This window comes from Cetorhinus maximus, chromosome 9 (assembly GCF_964194155.1).
Source record: "Cetorhinus maximus chromosome 9, sCetMax3.hap1.1, whole genome shotgun sequence".
Classification (NCBI taxonomy): domain Eukaryota; kingdom Metazoa; phylum Chordata; class Chondrichthyes; order Lamniformes; family Cetorhinidae; genus Cetorhinus; species Cetorhinus maximus.
This window is the reverse complement of record NC_135887.1, coordinates 18,424,693-18,444,992: the sequence shown is the minus strand read 5'-3', so window position 1 is coordinate 18,444,992 and position 20,300 is coordinate 18,424,693. Positions and strand designations below refer to the sequence as shown.

Sequence of the window (20,300 nt, the reverse complement as noted above, 5' to 3'; positions counted from 1 at the left end):
TAGTTTTTGCTTTGTGATCCAGATTGCTAAGACTTGAGGGATGAAAATGGACCACAGGTTGCAGCATGCAAACCCCTGCACGAAAGGAAGCATAATTTTTTTTAAGTTCACCATTAAGGTCCTACATGCACCGCATGTCCAGAAATACCACAATTTGAGGTTTATTGTCAAAATATAATCTGTTGAGTCAAAACATCAGGTGCACATAAACAGGCTACAATTTCTCTTTATCATATTTATTGATCAGATTAAATGCAAGTTGACAAAGAAACTGATGCAATTGATTTAATTTAAAAAGAGCCATTGATTCTCATCGCAGAATCTTCAGAACTGGAGACTAAGGATTTCAGTGCCTCTTTGTATAACAAAATCAGGGCTGGCAGATATCATCATTGTTATTGCTGTAACTTTTTTTTAAATTTTAAAACTCACACAAAACACACATGAAAGTAAGTTCAAGATAAGTATTTAACGAGCAATGCAAATACAACCTCAACCATAACTGGCTGCACAAACAAGGAAGTAAACTGAGCAATTATGCTCCTTGTCCAAAAATAAACAGTATACTGAATGTACCTAAGACACCAACTTGAGCAGTTACGTTGGCCAATCAACTTGAAATTTATTCACCTCTGCTGTAGTATGTATATTTCTCAGCTATAATTTTGGATGAATGTGCTTTTATTTCAAGCAGTGCCTTTCTGGAAAGGTTTTATAATCACGGCTGCAGAGCACAGGGTTTGTGGGTGATGCCAGTCTCTCCTGGAAAGATATTTTGTCTTTAAAAAAGTGTAACAAATTTTTGCAAAGTCCAGATGATTATCAGGGATGTGGATGATGCAGACAAGGTCATCTCTCTGGCTGCCCTGCAAAGATGATTTGAACCACAATTTGGCATGCCAGGCCTTTCAGAGGGCATTAAGAGTCAACCACTTTGTGCGGGATGGTAGGGACCTGAAATGTAGGGTGGCAGGTTTCATTCCCTGAAGGATATTAGTGAACCGGTTGGGTTTTTGGCTCATCAACAGCTTTCATGACTATTTTCCTGGTGCTGACCCACAAATCTGAACGTTTATTGAATTCAATTCAAATCCATCATTAGTCTTTTTGGGATCTGATTTTATGAGCTCTGAATTGCCAGTCTAGTGCCCTAACCACAACGCAACAACAATCATCTTCATAAGATGGTCAAATATCATTGAGGATTATTTGAAATGCAAATCTACTAATGAGAAAGTCCAAAAATTAAAACTACTGTCTCGACAACTCTTTGCAAAGAGCACACCATAGAAGGAATATACTTCAATACGTCACATACCCTGCCCAAAACAAAGTTACTTCCCAGTTTAACTGTTACTTAATTACTCCAAAGGTTTGCCCAGATATTAGGTAAAATATGAGTTTTAACTTGCAGGGGCATGGTTGCATGACTGCTGGTAGCCCATTTAGTTTGTCACCCGAGCAGACATTCTTCATCTGTGAGCACGCAGTGACCGTCAGCCAGCTACTTGGTCATGGGAGGCATCACAGGTAAGCTTGACCCTTTCCTCACCAGCTATCCGCATGCACACTGGTCAGCTGGATAACAATAAGAAGCAGGGACCCTGGTCATTTATTTCTCCCTCCCGAGCTAAGCAGCGCTGAGGCCAATTGTAGCATTCTAACGACTTCCTAGCTAAGATCGGATAACTTGTTACAGACTGACTGAGTAGAAATATGAACAATAGCAGACTGGAGAAACAACCCTCAAGACCACTCAGCCCGTCCCATGCAATTGCGACACCTTGTGTATCCCAGTACCTCCCAACTGATCAGTCAGTGTGATCTCTTGGGAGAGGCATAGAACCAGATAAAATATCCTACTCTGCAAAGTGAAGGGAAAATGTTTGAACTGTATTTGAAAATGTTCAAATGCATGTGCATGTGCAGTGCATTCAGGGGCACCGGGGAGTATGATTAACCACCAGCATTGCCCCAGTACAGAAGTGCTACGGTGCAGGGCTGGTTTCTCCTCATTCTGAGTTTCTAACCTCAGCATTCTGCTGTAAAAAAAATGGCCAGATAATAACTGGAAATTAATAAGATTCAGCAATGCAGCTGCATGGACTCTGCAATCTGTTCTAATGTAACATGGATATTAAGAATGGCCGAGGTAAAGTGAATAATTAAGCTGTGTGCTGATTATTTTGGGAATTCTTTAGGCACTGTATGTAACATATGTCTGCTGGAATTTATGTGACCCATGTCTATTGCCTTCTCGCTATTGGTTTAATGGGTTCATCACTCGCCCCATGAAAAGCAGCGACTGGGTGTGATGCTCGAAGATGAGGAACAGGAATGGGCGATCAGCCATAAATTTGGCCTGTGAAGAAAGAGGCATGAACCCAGAAAGAGAGATGGCAGCAACTTCGCTACCTTCCTCGTCCACCTTCAGTGCAACGTGTTGCTTCAGCTGTGGGGAGAAAAAGGGGAAAAAAATTACGAATACATCATGCGGACAATGATAAAATCAGCAAATATTCACAACTCACTGGATAACTCAGTTGGTGCACACCACTGACCAATGAGGAACTGAAGTTATATGGATCAGGGAGGTCTCATGGTTCTGAATTAACTCTTCTGAATGAACTGATCTCAGCTGGGATAGTGACAGAACACCTGGCCTTAGAAGGAGAAAAATTAACAAGATTAATCTTAGTCATCCTAGAATTATACAGCACAGAAGGAGGCCTTTCGGCCCATTGTGCCTGTCCCAGCTCTTTGAAGGGGCTACCGACCAGTCCCACTCCCCTGTTCTTTCCCCATTGCCCTACAATTTTGTTTCTCCCCTTTTTTAGTAGAGATTGAATTCCTTTTTGAAAAGCTACTACTGAATCTGCTCCCACTACCCTCTTAAGCAATGCATTCCGGATCATAACAACTCACTGTTTAAAAAAAAAATCTCCCTCATGTTTTTTTTGTCAATTAGTTTAAATCTGCATGCTCTTGTCAGTATCTCCTGTAGCAAACTGCATGCACGTGAGTATCAGATGAGGATAGAATTGGACTTGGCTGTGAATCACCAGCCTCCAACCCCACCCCTACCCCCTTCAATCACGTAACCTCCCAACACATCGTCCATGTCTATAAATGAAGGCTGGCTGGATTAGCAGCGGGCAGCCACCATCCATACAATCGGACGCCAGCATGTGTCAGGATCTTCCCAAGCAGGGAAGGTTGCGACATACTCTCACGCAACTCACTGGAACGTGCTCCACCATCACTTACTTTCCCATGAAACCTTACCAGCACAAACACGTTACACATAAAAGCTTTCCACCCATTGAAGGGGAATCTCATCCCTCAGTTAAATGAAGTGCCTACAGTGAACTACTTTGCGAGTCCCAGGAGAATATGAGGAATACCTATCGGTAGGATTCCTGACTTTATTTATTTATTCACAGAATGTGGGCATCACTGGCTAGGCCAGCATTTTTTACCTATCCCTAAGGAAGGTGGTGAACCGCCTTCTTAAAGCACTGCAATCTGTCACATCAGTTTTGATCCAACAAAGTGGCTTGCAGAGGGCAATTAATAGTGAATCATATTACTCTGGGTCTGGAGTCTCATAGACTCGTACACATTTACAGCACAGAAGTAAGCTATTTGGCCCATCGTGTCCATGCCAGTCAACAAAGATCTGACGACACTAATCCCATTTCCCAGCGCTTGGCCCATAGCCCTGGAGGCTATGGCAGTGCAAGTGAATATCTAAATACTTCTTAAATGTTACGAGAGTTTCTGGCTCAACACCCTTTCAGGCAGTGAGTTCCAGGCTCCCACCGCCCTCTGGGTGAAAAAGTTTCTCCTCCACTCCCCTCTTAGCCTTCTACCTCTTACCTTCATCTATGCCACCTGATTATTGACCCCTCTACTAATGGAAAAAGTGCCTTCCTATCCACCTTATCTATGCTCCTCATAATCTTATACACCTCTATCAGGTCCCCTCTCAACCTTCACTGCTCCAAGGAAAACAATCCCAGCCTATCCAATCTTTCCTCATAGCTCAGACCCTCCAGCCCAGGCAGCATCCTGGTAAATCTCCTCTGCACCCTCTCCAGTACAATCACATCCTTCCTATAATGTGGTAACCAGAATTGCATGCAGTACTGCAGTTGTGGTCCAACCAGCGTTTTATATAATTCCATCATAAGCTCCCTGCTCTTGCATTCTATGCCTCAGCTAATAAAGGCCAGTGTCCCATATGCCTTTCTTAACCACCTTATCTACCTGCCCTGTTACCTTTGGCGACCTGTGGATATGCACAGTCATGTCTCAGCCAGACCAGATAAGGGCACCAGATCTCCTTCCCTAAACAGCACCAGTGAATCAGATGGGATTTTGTATCAAGCCAGTAGTTTCATGGCTACCATTACTGATACTATCTTTTTATTTCTGATTTACTTAATTAATTGAATTTAAAGTAGTCGCTGTGGTAGGATTTGAACTCATGTGCCTGGATCATTTGTCCACTATCTTAACCACTTTGCTGCAGTACTTAATAGCTGAGTTGACAAATTACCTCCTCTACCTGGTGGAATTTTCAAGCAGTGTTTGTATGTCAGAGCATGTGGCGAAAGCACAACTGAAATACTCACCGAACTGACGTACAGGTCTCCCTGTTCACAAATACCAGACAAATCTGCTTCATTGTGGAAGAGGTCCGTCACACCCAGATCTTGAAACATTTCAATCAAGTCATAGTTGCCATGTAGAGTGAACTTTGGAATATAGACCTCCCTTGTCCTGTGAAAGAGCAGACATAAATCACTTGGACATCAAACACTCGACTAGAATTTACGCCTTCAGTTAAAATATTTCACTTAAAGGGAAAGATACAAAATAAAATGGTGATTTGTTCCTGGACCCTCAGTCATCACACCATCTTGCAATTTTAATGACGAGATTTTGGTTCCTCTGTTGTTCTCTGTTCTTCATCGTCAACCTTCCCTGCCTCTTTCCCCATTCCAAAGACACTGACTCATTACTTACTGGGGATAAAAGCCTATAAGCATCAGGCCCCTTCTGAACCATTGCAGAGGATTTTATTGGCGTCAGTATCTTGGCAACGAGTGAGGCAGTCAATATATCAACCATGCTTAATCCAGTCCCCAGCAGGCACGTACATTTTCAAAAAGGGTAAATGAGTAGCAATTAAAAGCCGGAGCCCAGGCTGATACTTCTCTGCCCCCATAACCCGGGGGGACTGAGATCAATTGTAGCATAGCTACTGTCTGAAACCTGCTGAGTCAGCACAGACCTAGAATTCTTCCCCAGGACCTCAAACCTATGAAACTCCTTATGTCCCTAGGGAATTTCTTCCTCTAAAATCTATAGGGTTTTAAATCCCCAAGCACGGCATCACCAAATCCATCACTCCCTGATTTACCTCACTTTCTTTTTCAACGTTGCTCATTCCTACATCATGAAGCTTGGAGCTTTTATCTAGGTTTTCCAGTTTTAAAAAATCAATGTATGTTGTCCTAAATACCTGGTTCATGTTACTATTTTAGAGGTAATGGTATTAATAATATTAAGAGGTAATGTTTAGCTCTGGGAAGGTAGCTGTTGTGAAAGTAAGTTGATTAAAATGCTGGGCTTTAGTGTTTGCCAGAACACCTAACAAAACTGCCGGTTCAGAAGGTTAGCCATACTTGTTTAGTAGAGTCAGAACAGAAGAGGTAGAGCTATAAAACAGCAGGTGGGCTTACTTTACTTGAGCAATTGTAAATGAGAGATAAAAGCAAAAAAACTGCAGATGCTGGAAATCCGAAACAAAAACAAAAATACCCGGAAAAACTCAGCAGGTCTGACAGCATCTGCGGAGAGACATACGGACTCGAAACATTAACTGTGTTCCTCTCCGCAGATGCTGTCAGACCTGCTGAGTTTTTCCGGGTATTTTTGTTTTTGTTGTAAATGAGGGATAATCGGCTTCAAGGTCAGTCTGAGGATAGCCCTGGGCAGGCTAAGTCATGATGAGATGGGTGGAGCTAGGAAGGCTCTCTGGTTTCAGTTTATCTGGGTGTTTGCTGGGTGAGGTTCTTACTTGCAGTTTGGAACCTAGTGGAGTTTGCAGCTCATTGAGAGGAGTTACCCAAAGTAATTGACAGTTAGACAGACTTGCACTGTAAGCAGAGTAAAACACTAACTTCATCATTGACCATGTGGAAGACAGGCGAGGCTTGACCTCAGTTTGAATTTGGTGAGGAAGAGAAGCTGGAAGATGGCCTAGTTTGAAGCTAGTGGGAGAATCTACAGTAGGCCTCACAATGTCTTATTGCAAAAGAAAGTAACCAGCAGAGTAGTTTGGGAATATGGAGTGAGTAACCAAAAGAAGGAAGTGAGACGTCCACAATCAAGAGAGGGTAAATCAAAGTTTTACCTCTGGAGAACTCTCCAGAGGATTGTGGCATACTTATGGGTAACCCCTACAGAAATGAATAACTTTAAGATTGATGTGTCTTATAAGGGAATTCTTAGAGGAAGTAAGAAGTAAACCTGAGTGCATAATTAGTAGTGTTTTGCTTAAGCCTTTAATATAAAATTAAGTTTGGTTTGTTTAAAATAAAGTGAAATCTTGTGGTATAGTTCTATTGCCTAAAACGAGGCATTTGGATTTCCTTTTTAAATGTTAACGGTCCTTAACCAGATCGTAACAGTGTGGTGTATAATGCTATATCTGACTGTCCATCACAGAGGCATTGATAAAATCTGAGAGAAGGTTAACTAACTGGTGTCTCAGCCTGGGGCTGTTAATGCTATGTTAATTATATTGTTAAGATACATAGGTGAAGAGCATTGTTTAAGCAAGTACTTAGAGCATTTATAAAGAGAGACTGACCATGGGGACCAGAGTGCTTCATCAGCCCCAGAAATGACATTTTAATTTAATTAGATAAGTTTCCTTTAAAGTTTTATTTTGTTACAGTGCCCCTTTAAGGGGCTGGCATTTTGTTAATTCGCTTATTTTGGGATTTAAAATAATATAAAGAGAGACAACTGGGACACTGGGGTGGTAGGTAGGAAGCAGACATACATACTGCTGCATTCTGTGACTAAACCCCTTAGTTTTATAAATAAAATAATTAGTGCCTGGCTTCATACTTCACAACTGGCTTAGGATGGATGTGATGGGGTGAGCAGCTTACACAGGAACATTTAACAGGAAGTTATTAAAAAGCCATGGGTTAGTTGTATATTGTGTGTTAGTGTCTCACAATCTACATGTGTCCAACAGGTTGCTGTGATGTGCCTAGTGTGTGAGCGAAGAGGGTTAGCATGCTTTCCGCTTTTGTGTGCAGGTTTGCTTCTCATTATCAGCCTACACAGCTGGCTAGCGGCAATGCGAGAAAGGAAAGCCAATTGTGTAAGTCTCCCCGTCAGTACACAGCCTCTCCATCAGCAAGGCCTCAGTTGTGCCTCTTTGTGGCGACAAAAAGAAACTGGGTCCCTCGCAGCCCCAGGCTAAAGCTTCAGAGGAACTCGGAGGAGGTTTGACCCCCTGACATGCAGTGTGCAGGCCCACTGGCATGAGGGCATGCCCTGGCACTCATGAACCAAACTCCCAACTGCGGGTGAATAGCTCCACTGTCCTGTGGATACCTCGAGAGAGCTGAAGCTAAGACAGTAAACCCTGACAAAAAATCTGGAGCAGAACCCAAAGGCAGACTCATGTCCAAATATGTCATCTTTTCGGCAACTCCTGCAGCCAAGCCAATGCCAAAAGTAGAGTTTTGGATTCAACCAGGAAGGTTGAGAGGGAACCCTGACGCTTGAGCAGCCCAGGGTCTCCAAAGATTTTGCCCAGGCTTGCGCCCTGGAGAGGACACTCCAGTTTTGCTGCAGAGCATTAACACAGCATGGGAGACAGGCTTAACATAGAGTTGCCCAACACGTTGCAAACCTTTGTTTTACAAGACAGAAGGCGGCCACTGTTAATGTCTCCATGTATTGTATATTTGAAGCCCTGGGGTATTATGGGGTTTTGTGCCCACTGCTACAGTATTTTCAATTGTGCTGCTAGTCTAAAAGCATCTTTTTAAAAAATGTGTTCTTGGGATGTGGGCTGGTAATATGGGCATTTATTGCCCATCCCTAGTTGCCCTAGGAGGGTGATGATGGCCTTTAACCATGAATCCCTGCAGACCTTGTGGTGATGGTGCTCCCACAATATCGTGTTGGGAAAATGCAGGATGTTGACCCAGCGACGATGACGGTCACAGATACATGGCCAATTTAGCGCACTGTGTGACTTTGACATGGCTGACCTTCTCATAGGCCTCTATCCGTGAAACATCCGCATCACAGCTACTTTGTCTTCCTCGGTCTGAACATGCAAGGGAGGTGCCATTGAAGCAACCTTGGTAAGTTGCTGTAGTTCATCCTGTACACACTACAGCATGCACTGTGCCAAAAGAGCCAATCAAGTGAAGTACTCGATAATTTTGCAGACTTTTAAAAAAAAACAAAATTCAATGTATCAGCCAATCCAGAACCTTAGCCTAATGTCCCAACCTTCTGATGTCAGTAGTATATCTAAATTCACGAGTCTTGTTAACTAATTTGCACTGGATGTCAGATGTGTCCAATAAATAAATCCGAGTGTTTTACACTGCAGGGTAAATTAAAATCCATAAGGTTCAAAAATACTATTTTCAGACTTCTAATGCTACGTTTTTTGTATTTCCCTTTTCCGTATCTAATCTTAATGAGCTGGTGCCTACATTTCAGTTTCTTGACAGAGACTAGTTGGTGAGTAATCCAGCCTTTGATCTTGTATGAGACGATTTCCTGAACCAGGCAGCAGAATTCAACTATAAATAAAATAAAAAGTAAGACTGGCATTTTCATAGCACCTTACAATGTCGCTCAAAAATACCTCAAAGTGCTTCACACCACGAGGTACTTTGACATGTTGTCACCATTATGTAGGCAAACTCATCACTGGACAAATCTATCAGCCTCTGGTGTCTCCTCTATTGAGAAGCAAGTATGGCATGTTTAACAATTCCATATGCTTTTAGTTGGCTGCAGAATAAAATACCAACATGGAAGGATTGCTGCACCAATATCGTCATGGGAAAATGCACATTTCATTAACTTGCTGTTTGTATTCCCTGAGGACATTGCATGTTCAGTCAGCACTCGCCCAAGAAACCAATTTCTCAATGAACATGAACGCCCATCAAAGGTTCAGAAAAGTGGAGCGTGGGGCATCTTTTTTGCCGGGGATCAAGAGAATCAGCCCATTTCTGAACAATGAGCTCTGCAGCCTGATGGAGGGTGCTGAGGAGATTTACCACAATGGTACGAAGGATGGAGGACTTCAGTTACACAGAGCCTAGAGAAACTGGAGCCATTCTCCTTTGAGCAGAGAAGGTTGAGGGGAAGTTCATTAAAGGTATTCGAACTCATGCAGGTTTTTGATAGAGTAATTAAGGGTAAACTGCTTACAGTGGCAGAAGGGTCAGTAACCTGAAGACAAGGTTTAGTGATAATTGGCAAAAGAACCAGAGGCAAATGAGGAGAAGAATTTTTTTTAAAGAAGTGACTTATGAGAATTCACTGCCTGAGAGGGTGGTGGAAGCCGATTCTATCATAACTTTCCAAGGGAATTGGATAAATATTTGGAGGAGAAACATTTGCAGGGCTATGGGGATAAGGTAGGGTAATGGGACTAATTGGATAGGTTTCAAACAGCCAACATAGACACAATGGGCTGAATAACCTCCCCTTGCTGCATCATTCTTTGATTCTATGATAGGATTGAGAATGTTAGAAGCTTTCTGTGAGCCAGTCAGAGTTTTGCTGTGATGGAACATTCCCAGCAGTTTCTAATTCACTGCGGTCTCCATAAACCTTGCCACAACCAGCAGCAAGGACACTACAGCTAATAGGGTCAGATTTTAATCCCTTTTTAATGATAGTCATGTGAAAGTATAGGCCCCTAGTGCAAAATGTTGGATATTATTTTTTTCATATGGAGCTTAAAACAGGCCAGAATATTGAGAATGCAAGGAGTGTCTTCAGGCCACTACTTTATTGAAATAATTCTTTGTCTTGTACTTTGGGAAACAAGACACTAAAGTGGAGGCGTAATATGACCAGACCATTTCGATCGTCCAGTTTCCTGCTGTGATGTACATGTGTTAATAGCTTTAGCAATTCCCTCACGTTTTTGCTATGTTAATGCATGCAAGCTTTCAGGCTTATTATCTGTGCAATGCTGGCTGATCGGTTGGGGAACAACATTATTTGATCTTGATGGTGTCAAAAGCAGTGATAGGCTGGAAATTTGTGGATCGCTCTTAACTGATGTAAAGGTAGATCTGAGTACTAAAATGCCTACATGGTTACTGTGAAAGGATTGGTTTGACCTACACACTGCTTCCAGGTACAAACAATAATCAGTGAGCTTATTTCCAGACCTGTGATTGTGCTAAGGAATGCTCGACAAAACTTGCCCTTTGATTTTTATTTATTTCACTCTGCAGGATGCTCTTATCCCCTTGACTAATTCCACGAGATGTTGTCATGTTTCAGGATGTTCTGACCTGTGTTTATCCACAGAAAGGATTTGGAGAATATAGCAATATTTAATTTATTTTAAAAGCGAAAGCGCATTCTCAAATCTTGAAGATAAGGACCCAAAAGATGATTCATGTGGTACTTGGAAAGTTGCTTTTGTCACAGCAATCAATTTGTTAGTTCATTCAGATCATCATTTTTAAACAAAAAAGCAGTTCACATTCATTGTGTTGGAAAATTCCTTAACCTCCGTGGGGAAAGATAAAAATGGAGTGAGAGCTTTTTGCAAGGGGATGCTTACACAATCAGTCAGGCTGAAAAAGGCAGGCAAGTTTTTTAAAATTTATTTGTTCTTGGGATGTGGGCATCGCCGAATAGGCCAGCATTTATTGCCCATCTCCAATTGCCTTTGTTCAGAGGGCATTTACAAGTCGACGACATTGCTGTGGGTCTGGAGTCATGTGTAGGCCAAGTGAGGAGAGCAGATTTCCTTCCCTAAAAGGTTATTAGTGAACCAGATGGGTTTTTACGACAATTGGCAATGGTTTCATGGTCATCATTAGACTTTTAATCACAGGTTTGTAAAAACATTTGAGTTCAAATTTCATCATCTGCCGTAGTGGGATTCAAACCATGGTCTCTGGAATGCCAGTACAGTGACAATACCACTATGCCAAATTATTCCAAGTTAAGTAAAATGGTCCAGTAATGTGAGAAAAGCGTGGTGCATTATTTGTTTCATTTTGCAAAAACAAGTTGTGTTGATCTAAGTAAACGAATCTGAGTATTACTGAAAAAAGAGACATGTTGTTGAAGCTTTTTGTTTTGCACTCAGTAGGACAAATTTGCAAGAATACCAATAGAAAAAGGAACAACCATTTATACTGCATGAGAAGAAAGTGCTGATTTGTTGGCATGTGGGCTCTGTTTGTTGAGGCATTTTCCATGGCAACACCTCTACCAATCAGAGACCACTTTTTTCAGCAATAAATTAATCTGATCGCTCTGTACATCTATATGATGTGTAATAAAATAGTTTAACAACTAGTTTCAAGCCATCTCTCACCAACTGATTTGCCTTTGGCGAAATTGGAAAAATCCACATGCATCAGACATATAGAGCAAGATTTTACTGTTGGCGAGCAGGGGCGGGGCCCACTCGCCGACACGTAAAATGACGCGCGGTGACGTCGGGTGGAACTCCCCGAGCAATGTCACTGTGCCCCATTTAAATTTTCAGGAAGGCGAGGGCACAGCAAAATCAGCTGCGCGCTCGCCAACCTGTCAATGGCCAATTAAGGCCATTGACAGATCAATTAAAGTAATTAGTGGACATGCCCGTCCAACCTTAAGGTTGGCGGGCAGGCCAGGAGCCCCGGCAGCAACTAGAAAAAACATGAAACCTCATCCACCGGCGGGATGAGGTTTCATGTAGGGTTTTTAAAATTTTAATAAAGTTGTTTTGGAAATTAGGAACATGTCCCAACTCATGTGACATTGTCACATGAGGGGACATGTAAGGGCATATTTTTTTCTATTTTTAATATTGTTGACAGTAGAGGCGATTTCCCTGAGACAGCACTTAGCCTCAGGGAGATGAGTGTGCTCTTTCGTGCGCATGCGTGAAAGAGCGCACTCTCAATTTTAGGGATCCCCCCCACCCACACAGGGAGCACATAGTGCTTCACTGCGGACGTCATGCTGGGCGGGCCTTAATTGGCCCACCCACGTAAAATGGCGCCGCACCTCACATCGGGGGCGCCGATCGGGGGCGCCGATCGGAAGCGTGCCTGCACGTGCCCGCCCACCAACTTCCCCCCCCCCCCCACAATGGGGGGAAAATTCTGCCCATAATCTTGTTCAGATCACAAGGAGCTAATGTTGTGTACCTGGCTTGCGCTATCGATCATACATGTAGATATTGTACAGTGAGAGTGAACTTCTACAAGAGTGAGACCAGTTACCACCTTGGATTCAGCAGTCATTGCTGTATCTACAGTTGATCCAAATCTGTAACTTAACATAAAGGGCATGCACCCTGCATTCTAATGTGCTGCACCTTCTGTTTGTTAATATGTGAATAATATCAATGAATAATTTTTCCGCACAAAATTCAGAAAATAGTGAAACCTTGGGCTGCACAGAAGGTTGGGGCATAGATTCACCTCTGTGATTCTAGTATTCTGTGAATCTCCATTCTCAGCTGCGTGGTCTAGGAAAACCAAACACCTTTGCACAGAAAGAAGGCAAAATCAGAGGCTCAGTCACCCCAGACCACTCTGAGCATGTGCTTAGTATCTGACTAAAGACTTGGATTGGTGGAATTATTCTCTCTGCTGAACACAATTGACGAGGAAAATCTACTTTTTGATCACCTGAGTGTCTGAGGCAAACATTGTAATTAAACATCTACAAACTGAGCTACTGGTGAAATCTACACATGCAAAATTACTGTTTCTCTGATTTTGGTGCACATTCTCTCCTCATTAAGACACATATCATCTGCCTCAATCTAGAGAGTTCAGACAATGAGAATCCCAAGTGTGTCTTGGGATACTGCTGGAATTTTTCGAGCTAAAATCGGGACAGAGTGCTGGTGAGGTTCCTGATGTCAAACCGTGGCCACTCCATCAGCTAGCGAATTGGTTTGAATGGTATCTGGAGATTAATGGGAAGAATCCCAACTCCCAGTGGCTGGTCAACCTCTCCATGCTCCATTAGTGAGCCAGGCTGGCTAGTCAATTATTAACCGTGGTTTGGGCAGTGTGGACCTGCCTGGTGTAGGTAACAGATTATAAGGTCTACCATAAGATGGTCAATTTGGTTCTGCACGTCTATCGCCAAACTTTTCTTATGTTGGGAACATCTGGACGCCAAAGAAACCCGTCAAGATGAAGGGCAGAATATCATAAAATGTTGTAACGGGTAAAACCTATAGTTCCCCAATGACCATCTTCACTGCACGGGCAGGTACTGAGCCATTGCATGACGGGCTACATTTTACGTTTTTCAGTAGGGTGAGGGAGGTGGAACAGAAACTGAGTGGTCCTCTCACTCCCCCCCCCCACCGTTGCAGCTCATCAAATCAAACATCAGACGGCCAATTAGAGGTGCAAAGTGGGGGGCTTCACACCCAATCGGACTGTAGACCGGGACATCAGGTGGCAGAGGGGCATTGATGTGAACAGGAAGTCAGTCACAGCTACAAGTTTAAAGGCCCCCTGCTCTCTTTATTTTGTATGGCTGGCTCAAAAAAGCTAAACAAAAAAAAGGGGGTTAAAAAGGAACATGCAGATACTGTCACCTTCACCAGCAGAACCTGCTGCCACACTCAGCCATGGTCCCTTTCCTTTCCAGCCTTGTGCCACCTCATCATAGCTGCCATAAAACACCCCCAATCTTCTCACGCCCGATGCCCAAAAAATGCAGCGGGCAGCAAAAAAGTTACAGATGACTGGGTCGTTAACAAGTTCAACAGCTTGTTAACTAGTCATTTGGAGATGGCAGGCAGGCTGCCGATTTCCACGTCTGTTCACCTTCCTTTATTTCGGAGGCTGGCACGATGACGTCGTATTGCCGACCCGACAACATCACACCCAAGTGTTTGTTCGCGCGGGGGGTGGTCTGCCCAATATGCAGACGTAAAACCCAGCCCTGCATTTCATTCACTACCCTGTCCCACAGGTAAAGAATAGCTGCTCGAGAGAGGTATCAGATGGAGCTGTCACTCCCCCCAGGATGAATTGTCAGTTTGGCTCAATAATTGTACTCTAGCCACTGATTCAGGAAGGACAAATCCCCTTCCAGGGCTAGAGCACACAATCTAGGCTAACACCTCAGTGCAGCACTGAGGGAGTGCTGCACATTGGTTGAAATCTTGAAATCTCATCTTTCAGATGAGACATTACACCGATGTCCTGTCTGTGAGGAGTTCTTCCAGGGTGGAGGTCAACGTTTATCCCTCAATCAATACCACAAAAGTAAATCACCCGATCGTTTAACTTGCTGTTGCTAGAACCTCATGTTTGCCTACATAGCAACAGTGACTATAGTTCATTGGTTGTGAAGTACTTTGGGGCATCCCAAGGTCAAGAGAGGTGCTATATAAATGCAAGTTCATTCTTTATACCTCCACATCAGATTGCTGCCTTGGAGGAGGGGAGATCTTGTAAAAAAACACAGGACAACCTAGTGAGCCTGATCTTAATAGCTAAAGTGTTTTTTTTAAATAGTTCAGGGAAATGAAGTAAAGAATGAAATTGCCTGTAAACATAAGATGAATTATCTCTCCATTGCTCATCCTTCTTTATAAAAAATGTTTAATAATGTACCTGCTCATAGCAGCTTGATGTTATCCTATTAGGTTGAGTCCTACATCAGTATCTGTACCATTTTAAAGTAGGCTGTAAATGTTAATTGGGTTTTAAATTTCAATTGACTACTCTAAATTTTAAATGTTAAAATTATAAATTTTTTATTGATTTCCCCCACAGGGACCAGCTACAACTACCTTGCAGATGAACAGTCGGCTTGTGTGGAAGTCCTTTGCTCTTTCTATCACTTTTCCCGCGTCCTCTCCTGAAGACAGTGCCTTGTAGAAATTCACCGTCGTGACAATACAGAAACAGGTCCTTTGTCACAATCAGTCCGCGTTGCCATTTAACCTCCCTGGGTGCAAATGGTTCTAATCACATTCACCCACCCTGGTCCCATATCCTGCCAACCTCTTTTCCTTCCATTCACATATCCAAACTAGTGCCTAGTTTTCTGAAATTGTTTCTGCCTTAATAACTTTGAAAGTGAATTCCGCAGCCTCATAGCTCTCCATGCAAAGAAGATTGAGGTCCAGTTCCACAGATTTGCTCGTGCGTGAGTGCTGACAGACTATTGAACCATAAGGGTCACTCAGCCTACACCTACACATGTGTGAACTCCCTTGTGCAGTCCTTGAACACTGAGAGGGAGGGGGATTCTTGCTCCACCCTCCTTAGACAGGGAACTTTGAGGCCAATTGGAGTCACCTAATTAAGCACAGTGTCTCAAAACTGGCAACCTCGGGACCAAGGCTGTGCTGCGTCTTATCGGGTTTCAGGTCAGGAGATTTGGGCCATGGGTGGCTCGGGCCAAGCCGGATTGGTTGGGGGGTCAAGGTTCACTCAGAGCACAGGATAAGGCCGGCCCGTTAAGCAGGAAAGCCAATAACTAGTCGGGCGCCACTCCATGCCAATGCATCACCTAGCCAAATTGTCCAGGTGAGATATTTTCTATTTTACTGAATTAAGATGGTTGCATGGCACATTCTAAAAATGACCGGTTTGCGGGCGACTCCAGTTTTTGGATAGCTGGATTTGAGACACTGGATCGTATGCTGTTGTAGTATAGTGCAAACTAGGAGCATAGGAACAGCCGTGGACCATTTTACCCCCTCGAGTCCATTCTGCGATTCAATTAGCGGAATTGACTTCTGATCTGTGTTTTTATTTCATTTATCCACCTTGGCTCTGTAGTCCTTCATACCCTTGCCTAACAAATATCAATAAACCCAGTTTTTAAATTTTGCAATTAAACCCCAGCCTCGGCAGCTTTTTTGTGAGAGAGAGTTCCAGATTTCCACGACCCTTTGTGTGAAGTGGTACTTCCTGACATCACCCCTGAAAGACCTGCCTCTAATTTTATGGTGATGCCCCCTTGTTCTAGGCCATCTCTATCTACCCTATTACATCCTTTAGTAATCTTTAACACCAGCTGCTTGAGCCACATCTTTATACAATGAATAAAAAGTTTGGTTCAGATACAGTGTAGCGTTCTGAAAAGAGAGAGACAGAATTCAATAACTGGAGATGGATATTCACATGGCAGAGAGAGGAAGCCTAAGGAAGGGAAAATGCCAATTACTAAGGGTTAGATTTTCAGATAAGTGACTAAGATTGGCTGTAAAACCTTCCCGACTATGGGCATTGTATTCCTCTACTCCTGCTTTCACCATATGCTGTCACCATAACTTGGTCCTTTAACTTGATCATCAGAACTACTTAATAGCCCAGTTTTCCCCATCCCTCTACTCATCTTTGTCCTTATGTCTCTCAGCAAGACAAGCTTAATATAAACTATAGGTGCACAACACGGAACTCCCAGTATCAATGGGAGATTGTGAGGATAATGAGAGTGGGGATTGGAAAGTTGACAGGAACACAGCTCAAACTGCCTTTTAAAGGTTAGCAGCGAGGTATATCGTGCAGCATTTTACTGCTGCTGCTAACTAGAGAGTGCTGGCAGCAACAGGTTTAGGGCTTTCAATCTTGTGGCCGATGAGATACATGTCACTTGTTGAAAGCTGTGAGGTGCATGAATTTAGTCAGTTCCTAGGTGCTGTGATTTAAAACTAGATATGATTGGCAATTCCACTCAGAGGCCATGGGGATGACCGGTGAAAGAAACAGAAATGAGGGAGAGTGAGGTGAGGTTGAGCATAAAGTATATCTCAGTGGGGCACATAAAAGGGAGCTTCAACCTACATGGATAGCCCATGATGATGATGTAGCAAAGAACGAACCTGCATTTCTTTCACGATTGCAAGATGTCCCAAAATGGTTTATGGCCAATGATGTACTTTTGAAGTGTGGTCAATGAGTCACGAATACAGCAGCCAGTTTATGCACAGCAAGCTCCCACAAGCAGCAGTGTGGTAATGACAGCATCGTCTTTTTAGTGACCTTGGTTGAGTGTTAAATATTAGCTGGGGCAAACTTACCTGCTTTTCTTCAAAATAGTGCTGTGGAATCCTTTAGGTCCATTTTAGAGGGCAAATAGGGCCTGGCTTTAAGTGCACGAAGGATGCAAAGAGTAAAATATATCCCACTCCCCAGTATTGGTCACCCTCCGTTTATGAATTAAAAATTTACACTACCTTTCCAGGGGAAAAAAGATAGTTTCTGTAATCATGTGAAAAGTACAAACTTGCAGAAACACACCCAGATACACAAATATCCCACTTTCTCAGTCATTAACTAGATCCTTTCAAGGAAGAGAGTGAAGTGCAAATGCATCCTTAATGCTGCCACGCTACCTGTTGGTCATGTCCTTGAGCCAGTTGTCAACCATTTCCCAGCTGAGTTCTCTCTCAATGTGCCTCAGGCCAAAGGTTTTATAGGGGACTATGAGCAGCATACTGGCATTGGCACTGTACGGGAGGCTGATGACGTCGCACTCGTGGATGTGATCCGTGGTGGCAAGCATGGTTGCTTTGACATACATCATCGGCACCTTCACCACTGCTGACTTGCCGGTGTGGAAATGGAGCACAGCGGTCTTGCTTTTAATAAATTTATGCTCCCACAAGCCTGCAAACAGAATGGATTTGCAGAGTAATAACAAAGTCGTGTACCATTGCACTGTGAGCTAAGATTGATGACAACGACAAGGATGATAACGCTGTGGAAAATCATTGCATTAGTTACTGCAATGATCCAAATAATAGTAGAGTTGTCTCCCAGAGCATGAATTCAAAACAAACAACAGGAGCCCACAAGCATTATTGAAGTGTTTTTTAATACAAAGTCCCCTCAAGAATATTTCCACTATCAGAATTGTTCTTGATTGCTTAAAGCAATCTCCTTGATGTTTCTTTGAGTCATAGGGAATGGCTATGGGGAAAGAGGGGAAGCAGGGGAGTGTAGCTTTTTGGATAGCTTTAGCAAAGATCTGGAATTGGCTTGGTGGACTGAATGGCCTCTTTCTTTGATCTATGAGTCTAATTTTTCCTACATTTTTTCCGCTCCTCTCCTGCAAGCCAATGGCTCCCACAATGTCTTGGGACACTAACAGATCCCTAATTGCCTGATCCTGTCCTTGCCGATCTTCAAATACATTGTATTAGGCATCACTATAGCAATCAGATGAAGGAATTTTAGCTGACAATTTTCAACTTTCCATAGTTTGGAGACACTGAATAGCCAATTTCTGCCTCACTAAAATCAGCTTAATGCAAAATTGGGCATTGAAGCTGAGGGGCGAGGTTGTGGGGGTCGGGGTGGGGATGTGTGGAGATCTCAGCCATGGCTGAGATGTTTACTTGGTGTATACCTCTGAGTCAGAGATTGTGGGTTCAAATCTCACACCAAAGACTTGCGCACAAAGATCTAGGCTGACACTCCATCACAGTACTGACGGAGGGCTGTCTTTCAGATGGGACATTAAACCAAGGCCTTGTCTGCTCTCCAAGGTGAACAGAATAGATCCCATGGCATTACTTCAAAGAAGAGCAGGGGACGTCTCCCTGATCTTGAGGCTGATATTTATCTCTCAAGCAACATCACTAGAAAATATTATCTGGTCATAATTACATTGTTGTTTGTGGGAGCTTGCTGTGTGCAAATTGGATGTTGTGGTTCCTACATTACAACAGTGAGTACACTTCAAAAAGTACTTCATAGGCAGTAAAGCGCGTTGGGTCTTCCTATTTTCCTGGTCTGCCCACTGAATCATCATCAAAGCAGACTAAAAATATTTTTTTTTAAAAATTGTTCCAGAAACATTCTGTGGCTCAGGGCACATAAACATTTCTTATTGCAGTCAGCATGATTAATGTGCAGAAAATAATTTCCGCAAATGTTTACATAATGGCCAGAATGGGTGAAGTCTTGTTTTGAAAGTTGCCAGCAAATCAGTAGTCTTGGAGATGGTGCAGCACAGATTTGACAGAATTTTAAGAAGTACGAGGAACATCAATTATGTGGAGAGACCAGAGAAGCTGAAAGTGTTCTCAGAGCAGACAGGTTAAGGGAAGATTCAATAGAGGTGTTCAAAACAGAGTAAATAAGCAGAAATGTTTCTGGTGGTTAAGGGTTGCTAACCAGAAGACACAGATTTAAAGCTAATTGGCAAAAGAATTGGGAGATGAGGAGAATTTTTTTTACACCCACGAGGAATGTGCCGCCTGAAAGGGCGGTGGAAGCAGATTCAATAGTAACTTTGCAAAGCCATTTAGATGTAAATTTGAGAAGAAAAAATCTAATTGCAAAGCTGTGGGGAAAGAACAAGGGAGGGAGACTAGCTGGATAGTTCTTTTGAAGAGCTGGCTATCGTAATTATAGCTTTGAGAACTGTAGGACTGTAGCTTTAAGAATAACCCTGTGTTGTAAAGTCACATGATCTGTGTAAACCAATGAATTAGCAGCCTGGGGAGCCTCTAGGAGAGAGTTTTTCTTTAGTTATAGAGTTTGATGCACACATATAGTTGCTGCTGCTGTCTTGTAAATAAAGTTAAATGTATCCACCAAGAAAAGTTGCCTGGAAGATCAACTCTATAACAAACTGGTGACGAGGATAAATCAGATCCGATGCTGTATCTTGCCCAGCGATTGTGAGTATCTAAGATTATTAAAAAAAGAAAGGAAGATATACTCATCCGAGATGCCACAGTTTGGCAGAATTGATCCCTTTGAAACAGCCAGAGATGACTGGTCTCAATATATAGAAGGTCTTGCATTCTTCTTTCAAGCCAACGAAATGATGGGGGAGGAAAAGAGGAGAGCGATTCTCCTGAGTATTTGTGGGAGCAAGACCTACAATTTAATTCAAAGCTTGACAGCCCCCAGTGCCCCAGAGTCAAAGACCTTCAGTGAACTAGTAGACTTTGTTAAGGGACATTTTCAACCCAAGCCCTCAGTCACAATGGAGAGGTTCAGATTCAATTCACGGAATAGAGCCCCGGGAGAGACCTTTGCAACTAC

General features: G+C 42.9%; 1 protein-coding gene across 1 annotated transcript in view; it reads right to left on the bottom strand.

The window, feature by feature from the left end:
• Positions 1–220: 220 nt before the first annotated feature.
• Positions 221–20,300, bottom strand: part of LOC144684421 (heparin cofactor 2-like) — a 37,873-nt gene continuing 17,793 nt past the window's right edge. Inside the window, exons 2-4 of the mRNA XM_078548191.1 lie at positions 17,636–17,909; positions 4,638–4,785; positions 221–2,452 (exon numbers count right to left, since the gene is read on the bottom strand). Coding sequence (XP_078404317.1) covers positions 2,261–2,452; positions 4,638–4,785; positions 17,636–17,909 — 614 coding nt within the window. The 3' untranslated portion in view covers positions 221–2,260. The remainder of the gene's footprint in view (positions 2,453–4,637; positions 4,786–17,635; positions 17,910–20,300) is intronic.